Source organism: Gadus macrocephalus, chromosome 12, assembly GCF_031168955.1.
Source record: "Gadus macrocephalus chromosome 12, ASM3116895v1".
In the NCBI taxonomy this organism is placed as follows: Eukaryota; Metazoa; Chordata; class Actinopteri; order Gadiformes; family Gadidae; genus Gadus; species Gadus macrocephalus.
In genome coordinates this window covers 2,417,103-2,428,733 of record NC_082393.1, presented here as the reverse complement: position 1 = coordinate 2,428,733, position 11,631 = coordinate 2,417,103, and the positions used below count along the sequence as shown (strand labels likewise).

The 11,631-nt window shown below is 45.9% G+C and overlaps 1 protein-coding gene across 1 annotated transcript in view; it reads left to right on the top strand.

Moving 5' to 3' along the window:
* comp (cartilage oligomeric matrix protein) overlaps window positions 1–11,324 on the top strand; it is a 13,013-nt gene extending 1,689 nt beyond the window's left edge. The window contains exons 2-19 of the mRNA XM_060067711.1: window positions 269–342; window positions 889–940; window positions 1,604–1,752; window positions 2,268–2,405; window positions 2,971–3,048; window positions 3,524–3,676; window positions 4,001–4,105; window positions 4,332–4,439; window positions 5,003–5,162; window positions 5,500–5,618; window positions 5,843–5,895; window positions 6,388–6,581; window positions 7,603–7,781; window positions 8,309–8,357; window positions 8,896–9,092; window positions 9,645–9,817; window positions 10,440–10,579; window positions 10,929–11,324. Of these exons, the coding sequence (XP_059923694.1) occupies window positions 269–342; window positions 889–940; window positions 1,604–1,752; window positions 2,268–2,405; window positions 2,971–3,048; window positions 3,524–3,676; window positions 4,001–4,105; window positions 4,332–4,439; window positions 5,003–5,162; window positions 5,500–5,618; window positions 5,843–5,895; window positions 6,388–6,581; window positions 7,603–7,781; window positions 8,309–8,357; window positions 8,896–9,092; window positions 9,645–9,817; window positions 10,440–10,579; window positions 10,929–10,987 (2,180 nt within the window). The 3' untranslated portion in view covers window positions 10,988–11,324. The remainder of the gene's footprint in view (window positions 1–268; window positions 343–888; window positions 941–1,603; window positions 1,753–2,267; window positions 2,406–2,970; window positions 3,049–3,523; window positions 3,677–4,000; window positions 4,106–4,331; window positions 4,440–5,002; window positions 5,163–5,499; window positions 5,619–5,842; window positions 5,896–6,387; window positions 6,582–7,602; window positions 7,782–8,308; window positions 8,358–8,895; window positions 9,093–9,644; window positions 9,818–10,439; window positions 10,580–10,928) is intronic.
* The last annotated feature ends 307 nt before the right edge of the window (window positions 11,325–11,631 follow it).

The following is an 11,631-nucleotide window of genomic DNA, read 5'->3' as shown; positions in this document are numbered from 1 at the left end:
AGAAATGTTGTAATTTCAACGATTCTTAGGAGGTATTCTTAGTGGTCTTAGTGTTTTTGTCTGTACTTTCTATAATGTTTTTTTATTGGTGATTTAATGCTCCTAACCAAAACTTAACTCAACTAGCTGAAACCTTGTTATTTTATCTCGGAGAATTCATATTCTGCAAAACAATGTGGCAGAACAAATGTTATCCATCATTGGTGAAGGAGTCCATCGATGATCTGGATCCTGTCCTGTGTTCACCATTTCATTCTGGTTCATTCAGATGGAGAAATAATCAACCAGATCAAAGGGACCAACGGGGTCCTGGACGAGATCAAAGAGCTCCTCAAACAGCAGGTGAGCCCACCAGACCTTCACCACTTCATCACAACATCCATTCTTCACATTCACCCTTCAACCGAGTCCTGGTTATTGGGAACATCCCTCAACGATGACATCATCATGTTTAAGTTTAAGTCTTTATGATACAGCACCAATTCTGATCCAATGTTATTAACAGTGAACTGTGTGTGTATATGTATGTATGTATGTATGTATGTATGTATGTATGTATGTATGTATGTATGTATGTATGTATGTATGTATGTATGTACGTACGTACGTATGTTCGTATGTATGCATGTATGTATGTATGTATGTATGTATGTATGTATGTATGTATGTATGTATGTATGTATGTATGTATGTATGCATGCACAGTATGTATGTATGTATGCATGTGTGTAAGGAATGTATGGATGCATTTATGTATGTGTGTGTCTGTACATGTGAATTATTGTGTAAGAGATGGAAAACCACTCTGGGGGTCCAGATCAACTATCAAAAGCAGAGCAGATCTGAAATTATTCATGAATCCCGTTCCATTCCCTTTTTTCTTCCCAGATCAGGGAGATAGTTTTCCTGAAGAACACGGTGATGGAGTGTGAGGCGTGCGGTGAGTGAAGCAGCAGAGAGCCTCCTCCGAGAGATGAGCAGTGGATGAACAGAGGCTCCCACCATTAGCAGGCTCAGAGGCTGGGAGGGAAGGCTTGCCTCCCAGGCTCAGGTCTGATATGTGATCCTATGCTCTGTTTCTACCCACGCTTCTCTATCTCTTTCCACAAAGCCGCAAAGGACCTCTGAACGAAGACTAAATGTGATTTCCCCATCTGGGATGACTTAATAATTTCCTTATCCTAATATAGACGTTTCTAGACTCAAGATGTACAATGATTCTAGACTGGAGAATATGTACCTTTCTAGACTCGATATGTATGTGTTTCTCGACTTGAGATGTACAATGTTTCTAGACTCAGTTTGTACAGTTCCCTTTGGTAGAATAGAGACGTATGACATTTCTAGACTTGAGATGTACGACATTTCTAATCTGGAGCTGTTCAACGTTTCTAGACTAGAGATGTAAACTGTTTCTAGGCTAGAGATGTACAATGTTCCCAGACTAGAGATATACACCATTTCTAGGCTAGAGTTGTAAACTGTTTCTAGACTGGAGATGCACACCGATTCTAGACTAGAGGTGTACAACGTTTTTACATTGAGAGAGGACCTCCCCCTCCGCGACCCCCCTTCACCCACGCCGTCGCTCTTCCTCCCCCAGGGATGGGAGGGCACCAGCCGCGGCCTTCCTGCGTGCCCAACCCCTGCCACCCGGGGGTGGAGTGCATGGAGACCCCCCAGGGGGTGAAGTGCGGGCCCTGCCCTGACGGCATGGTGGGCAACGGGACCCACTGCACGGACGTGGACGAGGTGAGACCACCACAGACCCGAGTTCAGGGGTCCGCCCCGTTTGCTCATTGCTTGTAGGATGTGGGTGGGTTTGTTTCAATGCATGTCTGTCGTGATTGGCTCTATTTTTCTCTTCTTTTGAAAATAATCAATGAAGTTGGTGTAGTCTGATCACGGCACTGCCCATTGCCTTTTGTTAAGTGAGCATGATTTAGGTTCAGCCTGTTGCGGTTAACCATCAGTTTACCGAGTTAACCTCGAGATATGGGTAAGGAAGCAAATGGATGCACCTTGTTGTTGTGCAAGAGCTGAAATCAAGAAAAATCCAAAATGTTCACAAATATAATAACACATAATCACATATTTTTGTGTTCTTAGGAATTGGCCCCTTTTGATGAATAACCTCGGGCATTTTTTCAGAAAATCCAAACAACTCGTTCCAACGGGTTCCACAATGACCCCGGTTGACCTTTGACCCGCCGCCCCCCTCCAGGGGCCCCTGTAGCTCTGACCTGTGCTTCCTGTCCCCCCCGCAGTGCACGGTGGTGCCGTGCCACATGGGCGTCCGCTGCGTCAACACGGCCCCCGGGTTCCGCTGCGGGGCCTGCCCCGCCGGCTACACGGGGCCCCAGGTCCAGGGGGTCGGGCTAGCCTACGCTACCGCCAACAAGCAGGTGAGACTCTGCACAATAATATCCTCACTAACAATGAGGATATTATTACCCACCCCCACACACACTGGACAACGTGCTACTGCGTTATATTTATTTATTTATCTATCTATATGTACCTCTGGCTCTTATTTTTATGCAATGTAAATTATGTGCAATGTTGCTCACTTTATTTACTTATTTGATTGACTTCTCCTGTTTGTCTATTTTGTTGTTTATCAATTGTACGGTCTGTTGAGTGACTTTGTGAGCTACAGGATGCCTGAATTTATCCAAGGGGATGAATAAAGTATCTATCTATCTATGAACTGAGAATCAATATGTGATTGTAATTACAAATGAGGCAGGCAAGAAAGTGTACTGGTTAGTGGGTTCAAAGGTCGAGAGGTACTGGGTTTCAACCCCAAATGTCCGCAGCCAGCTTAAGAGGTCCAACCCAGGACTGCCATGGATCTTAACGAATCAGGAGCCGTCTGCTCGATGAGTAAAACATTTATCATCTTAGATTAGGTATTGATCATCTTGGGTTCCTTATGTTCATGATGTTCTTCTCTGTTCCTATCTGAAGGTGTGCAGGGACATCGACGAGTGCGAGAACCCCACCAGCTCTGGATGTGTGGAGAACTCAGTGTGCATGAACACACCTGTGAGTATCTCCCTACTGACTTAGAGACAACAGCAAACGAATGGTGGACAAAGAAACTCGGGAACGGCTGATCACATTATCACTGAACTGAATGGCAAGGAGGTGCCGCTGAGAGAATGACTGTCTTCCGTGTCTCTTTGTCCGTCTTTCTGCACAGTTTCTGTCAGTAAACTGTCTGTCTGGATGTGAGAATTACTTCATAATATTGCACCACTTCTGACCCGTTTTATTAACAACATTACGGTGTGTGTGTGTGTGTGTATGAGTGTGTCTGTGTTTGTGTGTGTGTGCACGCGCGTGTGTGTGTGTGCGTGCGCATGTGTATGTGTGTGTGTGTGTGTGTGTGTGTATGAGTGTGTCTGCGTGTTTGTGTGCGTGTGCGCGCGAGTGTGTGTGTGTGTGTGTGTGTGTGTGTGTGTGTGTGTGTGTATGTGTGTGTGTGTGTCTATACGTGTGCATCATTGTGTGTCCCCAGGGCTCCTACAGGTGTGGTCCGTGTATCAGGGATTACATCGGGGACCAGAGGCGCGGCTGCAGGCCGGAGCGGGCCTGTGGGAACGGCCAGCCCAACCCCTGCCACGCCAGCGCCGAGTGCATCGTGCTCCGAGACGGCAAGATAGAGTGTCAGGTAGAGGACACGTCATCATACGTCTACATACCGCACACTACTACCATCATACTACTACTATGACTACTACTACCACTGCTACTACTAATACTACTGCTACTACTAGTACTACCGCTACTACTATTACTACTACTGCTACTACTACTAATAATACTACTACTAATACTACTACTACTACTACTTATACTACTACTGCTACTGCTAGTTTACAAGAAAATTCTACTTATCTCAATCATTTTGGAACCATACACAATAGTGCACTGTGGCTGTGAGTGCAGTGTTTGGGTTCTTTAAACGCTTTGCGTTCCCTGACCGTCTGTTCAGTGTGGAGTGGGCTGGGCCGGGAACGGATACCTCTGTGGACCGGACACCGACATCGACAGCTTCCCTGACAACCGGCTGGACTGTCCGGAGAAGAACTGTGCTAAGGTGAGGCCGGCCCTCACTAACCTGTCTGTCCCCAGAAACATGTCTGTCCGTAGAAACATTTCTGTCCTCCTTGAACATCAAGAAAGATATCTAGCCCTGCAACAAAGAGAGCAGTATGGACTTCCTTCTGAAGTCTTTGACAAGATAGATCGCTCAGTCTTGCTTTAGAAAGTTTAAATTAAATGATCTGAATGGTCCAGACGATAACATATATCCTGTTTCCCAGGACAACTGTCTGACGGTGCCCAACTCGGGCCAAGAAGACGCCGACCGTGACGGGATGGGAGACGCCTGCGATGAAGACGCAGACGGAGACGGAATCCTCAACACACAGGTCAGAGGTCAACACCTTTACTGTCTGCATCAGTAGTCACACAATCAGGGAGTCACACAAGCTAGGTTGGCGACCAGATGGGTGCTGGTGACATACTTAGCTTATTTTCCGTTTGTTGGAGTGTGTGTGGACGATGTGAGGTGCAGTCTCGCCTAGCCCCAGAGTCCAATCAGTCTGATTCGGGCCAGGTGAGGCTGCTTAAAACAGCTATCAACCACACAGACTCCCATAGTTTGATCTGTGATATGAAGTTGAAATGTGGTTTCGATCCCCAATATGCGCTGCTTACCTGTATGCACAGTATGTACCCTACCTGCTCCTTAATAGAAGGAATAGGTAAAACATATTCTAAATCTGTAAATAAACTCCTAGATTGAGACTTAAGCTTGCAATTCCTCAAATGTCATAAACCCCCCAGGGGTCAAACACAGCGACTCGATTCTAAACAAAACTGAACCAGTCCATTTAATCAATCGTAGATCCATCCAGAGCATGGAGTCCAGCATCAGATTTTCGTTGTGACTGACCCATGGCTTCATCTTCCCCGTGTTTCTTCCTGCCAGGACAACTGTGTTCTAGTGCCCAACGTGGACCAGCGCAACGTGGACGAGGACGACTTCGGCGACGCCTGTGACAACTGCCGCGCCGTCAAGAACAACGACCAGAAGGACACCGACGTGGACAAGTTCGGAGACGAGTGCGACGAGGACATCGATGGCGATGGTCAGCGCGATGGGTCTTCTGTCCTGTTTTGATTGATTATGCTCACAACATACTTGTAATCTTATTACAAACACAAACGCATATATATATTGTTAGGCTCATAGCATAATTGCCTGAGTCATATTTTAAGGTTCATGTAAAAAGCCCTCTGATTGGCTTAGGATATAGCAAATTAGGTCTACAGAGCACTATGAAGACACATAACCCTCATATACAGAAGAGTCCTAGCACTACTCTATATAGAGTGCTCTGTAGGATATGATGGTATAAGACACGATAGGAGCACTCGATATATCAGGTGACCAGACCCTCTCCCCCCCACTGCCGTCAAACGCAGGGATCCTCAACCACAGAGACAACTGCAAGCGCGTCCCCAACGCCGACCAGATCGACCGGGACGGGGACAAGGTTGGCGATGCCTGCGACAGCTGCCCCTACGTCCCGAACCCCGACCAGGTACTAACACCACCCCGCCCGAGGGAACCAAACACGAACCAAACACACTCTCCTATACACCAAGTCCTGTAGATACCGTACTTGTTCATGTCCACTTAAACTTTGGATGCGTGAGTGTATTCCCCAGAGCCTGCATTGTGAGGGGTCTAAGACACATGTACATTATGGAGAACAGCATTATGGGTATGATCAGTCATTAACAGTGCTCTTACATTCCTTCCCAGCTGGATGTGGACAACGACCTCATCGGGGATCCCTGCGACACCAATAAAGACAGGTCAGCCGACTACCTTACCCTGAGACGCCTGGTGAAGCATTTATTAACGAGTGCATTCAGTCCCTGAGCCGAGACTTCAGTCCTCAGCGACCTACTGGTGGGGCTGAGATCCACTCAAACGTATTCTGATTAGTGGAGCAACCACGAACTCTGATGCATGCCGATAGCCTAGTCAGGAGGATCAGCGCTCAGCCTAGTGGGACTGAGTGTGTTCCCCGATGTTAAACGGTGGCTATGTATGGCCCTGTTTGACCCCAGCCCAGCTTCCCTTTTCTCTTTCTTTTCTTTCTGTCCCAATATAATATAAATTGACTGGAGATATCTGATGTGTAACGGCTGAACTCGTTGAATGAAAACTGGGAAAAAATTACCAAATATAAATATCCACATCTAAAAGAAATTAAATAAAAAAATGTAAATGACGCAACAATTAGACATTATAACGTCATTGACCCTTGACCCCCCGGGGGGGGGGGGCGGTGGTTTCCCCAGCGATGGCGATGGTCATCAGGACTCGCGGGACAACTGTCCGGCGGTCATCAACAGCTCCCAGCTGGACACGGACAAGGACGGACAGGGGGACGAGTGCGACGATGACGACGACGCCGACGGGGTCCCGGACCTCCTGCCCCCCGGTCCCGACAACTGCCGACTCATCCCCAACCCCCTGCAGGAGGACTTAGATGGTACAGTCCGTCTGTCTGTCTGTCTGCAGAGTGCCTCTTTGTCCGTCTTTCTGGACAGGTTCTGTCAGTAACTTGTCTGTTGTGATGTGTGTCAGTGATGTCTGTCTGTCTTTGCATGTACATGTGTTTGTGTATCTGTCTGTCTACCAGTCTGTCTTGTCTCTCTGTCTCTCTACCCGTCTGTCTGGTCTCTGTTTCTCTACCAGTCTGTCTGGTCTCTCTGTCTCTCTACCAGTCTGTCTGGTCTCTCTGTCTCTCTACCAGTCTGTCTGGTCTCTGTTTCTCTACCAGTCTGTCTGGTCTCTCTGTCTCTCTACCAGTCTGTCTGGTCTCTCTGTCTCTCTACCAGTCTGTCTGGTCTCTGTTTCTCTACCAGTCTGTCTGGTCTCTCTGTCTCTCTACCAGTCTGTCTGGTCTCTGTTTCTCTACCCGTCTGTCTGTTCTCTCTTTCTCTCTATCAGTCTGTCTGGTCTCTCTGTCTCTCTACCCGTCTGTCTGTTCTCTCTGTCTCTCTACCCGTCTGTCTGTTCTCTCTGTCTCTCTATCATTCTGTCTGGTCTCTCTGTCTCTCTATTAGTCTGTCTGGTCCCCCTATCTCTATCAGTCTGTCTTCTATCTCTGTCTCTCTAACTGTCTGTCTGTTCTCGGTATCTCTATCATTCTGTCTGGTCTCTCTGTCTCTCTATCAGTCGGTTTGGTCTCTCTGTCTCTCTATCAGTTTCTCTGGTCTCTGTCTCTTCATCAGTCAGTCTGGATGTGATTGTCTGTAAGTCCTTCCATCCACCGATCGACACCTATCTTTTTATTTGTCTGTCTATTTGTCTGTGTATCTGTCTGCCTGTCCATCTATCTATATATATCTATGTCTGGATCTGTATGTCTTGGAGTGTGTGTGAGTGTCTGTCCTTCCGTCTGCCCCTCTATCTACCTGTCTATCTCTCTGACTGTTGACCCGGCGATCCATAAATCTTTGCGGCCGTGTGTCTGTCTCTCTGTCCGCCCGTCCCTCCCCGTGTGTCAGGTAACGGGGTGGGTGACGTGTGCGAGACGGACTTTGACAACGACACCATCGTGGACACCATCGACGTGTGTCCGGAGAACGCCGAGGTCACGCAGACGGACTTCAGGGAGTACCAGACGGTGGTGCTGGACCCCGAGGGAGACGCCCAGATAGACCCCAACTGGGTGGTCCTCAACCAGGTGGGCCTTGAACGGGAGACACCAGAAGATCTGCCTCCTTAAGGCTCAGTTATGGTTGTACGTTGAAGGGGGCTTACGGACCCATTGCGTCCTTGCGGACCCAAAGCAGAACGAAACAGGTTCAAGACTGCGTCGAAGCGACTGCATGGTCTTTGCGTTATGTCAACGTGGAACCATAACTAAGACTTTAATCCTAGATGGGAAGTTCAAGAGTCACGTCGTAACAAGATATGTGAAAGGTTATCATAATCGTGGTCATCAGAAGACTGTAACCAGAATTTTAATTTTAATTATGAATAAAAGTATGTAAAGTGCTGCATGTGAAGAAAAAATGATATATTTTCAAGCTTTTTCTGCTGTTTTAACCCTTAAAAGTAAATTACATCATGGAAATATATTTAAAGAGTTATCTATCTATTGGTTATTATGGAAGGCACTTAAACCTTGGTTCAGTTTCCTGAAAGTCAAATGGACAACACCTTACACCCAACCACACTATGAAACCCAACCCATTTCTCTCTCCCCAGGGAAGAGAGATCGTCCAGACCATGAACAGTGACCCCGGACTGGCAGTTGGTGAGTCCAGGCGCTAGAGATTAACTGCTGTATAATCATCCTAAAATACCCAGGGTGCACTGCAGGAGGGCATGTGTTGCCCCTGGAGGAATGCCTCCTCTAATCCGACCACTGATGGCACCCGGCTATTCCCAGCCAATGATATAATCCAGAAGTGATGAGCCCATTAATAAGACATCTAAATCAGGAGTGATATTAGTGTCGATTCTAAAACAGACGGTTGAGAATCCACCGTCTTCTTCTGGAGGTGCCAGTGTCCCCCTGAAGATATCTGGGTTTGATTCCCGGCCCTGCATAGTGCATCTGTGTGAATTGCTCATAATATCACTGGATGTGATTTGTAGGTTCAATATTACCTCTGCATGTTAACCTGTGAGGTGAGTGTGCAATCCTACAAGTGATTGGCGCCCCTTTTAAAACGTCAGCTCCCCTTGCACCCATGATCAAAATACTTTAAAAGCAGATTTTTATATCTACTCCACTTGTATAAAATAGGTCACACGTCTCCCTGTTGAATCCTTTTCTATCTTTCGCCAAGGTTACACAGCGTTCAGCGGTGTGGATTTCGAAGGGACGTTCCACGTGAACACCGTGACTGATGACGATTACGCCGGCTTCATCTTCGGCTACCAGGACTCGTCCAGCTTCTACGTGGTGATGTGGAAGCAGGTGGAGCAGATCTACTGGCAGGCCAACCCCTTCCGGGCCGTCGCCGAGCCAGGCATTCAGCTCAAGGTCTGTGTGCAGGCTGTACCTCTTTTTATTGTTTTTTTTGTCTTTCCAAGGACATTTTGAAACGTCTGCATTTGGACAATCTTGAAAAGGCCAATGAGTACTTTTTTGGCTGCATACCTTAGTTTGGAGTTTATGGCAGAAATAGTTTTGGATGTAGAATCACCTTAGGTGAAACTTGAGAAATACCTTCATGGCAGTTAAGAAAAGCCTTTCAGAAATAGTATTTTTTTGGCAGTTAATACGGAATACATTTTTGAGTCTTTGATTTCACAGAGTAAATTCTTATTAACAATGGGCATAACAGGGGCTGGAGAACAGGGTTCTGGCCCGGCTAATGGCCGAGATGAATGATTATATTATCATTTCTTCGATGTAGTTTGGCAAAAAATTCTGGAAAAATAACTTTTATAATATTCTGTATTTACAGATTACAGATTATACTCTGAACATCTGACCTAATTCAGATATGGAAGAGCCTACTTATCATCACTGGACCAATTTAAAAATATGTTCGACTTTGGCCTCAATAACCCTCTGACCTCTTATGACCAGGCTGTCAAGTCGACCACGGGACCAGGGGAGAACTTGAGGAACTCTCTGTGGCACACGGGAGACACCTCGGACCAGGTGAAGCTGCTGTGGAAAGACGCTCGCAACGTGGGCTGGAAGGACAAGACCTCGTACCGATGGTTCCTCCAGCACCGGCCTGCCGACGGATACATCAGGTAAGGGTAGCTCGACGGATACATCTGGTAACGTTACCGCTAGCTAGACGGATCCTTCAGGTAACGCCAGCTTGAGGGATACATCTGGTTACGTTCCGGTACAACTAGCTAGAAGGATGCGTCAGAGTCATCCGTTTCAGAAGGCTCCTTCCTCTGTCTGTTCTGAAAGATTCAATCTTGTATAATTAGGCAATAGGCTTTTTCAAAATGTTTTCACGCTCTGGTTGGAAGCATTGAGAGGTGGGGAAATCCATAAAAACCTGCAATTGCTAGCATTCGTTTACAACACTGATCTGCAGATGCTTTTATTGCAAAAATATTTGGATCGATGTTCATGTACCTCCTCATCAATGATCAGGTAGGGGAGTGACATTAGGCAGATGGCTCAAGCGGGTCTTCAGGTAAACGGCACGGACAAAATGGGGTTCAAACCCAGAACCTTTCGAATGAAGGTCGTCAAAGAACCCAATCACTACTCGGCCACCCTGCCCTGTCCATAGTCTGGATAAGATGGATGGATAGACAGAGCAGTCGCATCTTCTGGATGATACCCGTTATCCATCAAGCCTTTATCGTCCGTTTGTGAGTCTGCCGATACGAACGTTCTCCGTGTTTCGAACAGGGTGCGTTTCTTCGAGGGAACGCAGATGGTCGCGGACACGGGCATCATCATCGACACGACCATGAGGGGGGGGCGGCTGGGGGTCTTCTGCTTCTCCCAGGAGAACATCATCTGGGCCAACCTCCGGTACCGCTGCAACGGTGAGTCATTAGGGAGTAGCAGTAGAAGTAGTGGTGGAAGCTTACATTAGGTAGCATTCAACAAGACAGAGAGCAAACCAATGGAATGCAATGGTTTGATGTAATGGTTGTTGCTCATTGGATTAGATGTACATTGAACTTTGGCATTTTCTCTATCTCAAATAGGCGTCTTATAACAATGTCAACGTTTTTTAGGCTGGTTTACTCGTTTTGAATTGGCACCAATTGGAGCCGATTTGAATCTGCAATGACAAACACAGTGGAAATTACCCGCCAATGAAACATTTGAATTTGTTCATCGATCTGTTGAGGGATAACCTTGCTTTTGTTTGTCTTTGACCGCCTCCAGATACACTTCCTGAGGACTTTGAATCATACAGGGGCCAGCAGGTTCGGCTGTTTTCCTAGGCAACAGCGGAACGGAGACGGAGGCCAGGGAATTCTGGGAACCTTATATCCCCAAAATTAGAATTTGAAAATTCAAAAGATTCTTTAGAATTTTTAAATGCAGAATAAGTCCAATGAGGTTGGCGAATAAATAATTGTGAATCCTGATTTTTTTTCTATTTTTTACGTTGTTTTTTTTTACATTGATGCTAATGTTGATCCTTTGACGTTCTTTGTGCTTTTTTTAAGTCTTGATTGATATTGCCAAAATTAAATATAAATATTAAGCTTTTCATGATCGGGAGAATTTGAAAGATTGCAAGAGTTGCAGATGATTAATAAATAATGTATTTGGAAATCCTTGTCCGTATAATATATTATATCAAAAAAATATATTTTTTTTTTTACTTAACTGATTATTTTTAAATACTACAAAAGCCTCGTATAATGTAGCTATAGATCATAATAAAAAAAACTGAAAGGCTTGTTGACACTTTTGCTGCTTAACTTATCGGGTTTTGCATTGTATTTAAAAATCTAAATTGAGAAATAATTATAATTGCATAAACACGCAGAAATGGGCTTAAAAACATCTTGAAGACAGTGTTGAGTCATTGTGCATTTCCAGCACAATTTGATCAAAAATGACAACGGACATTTTGAAT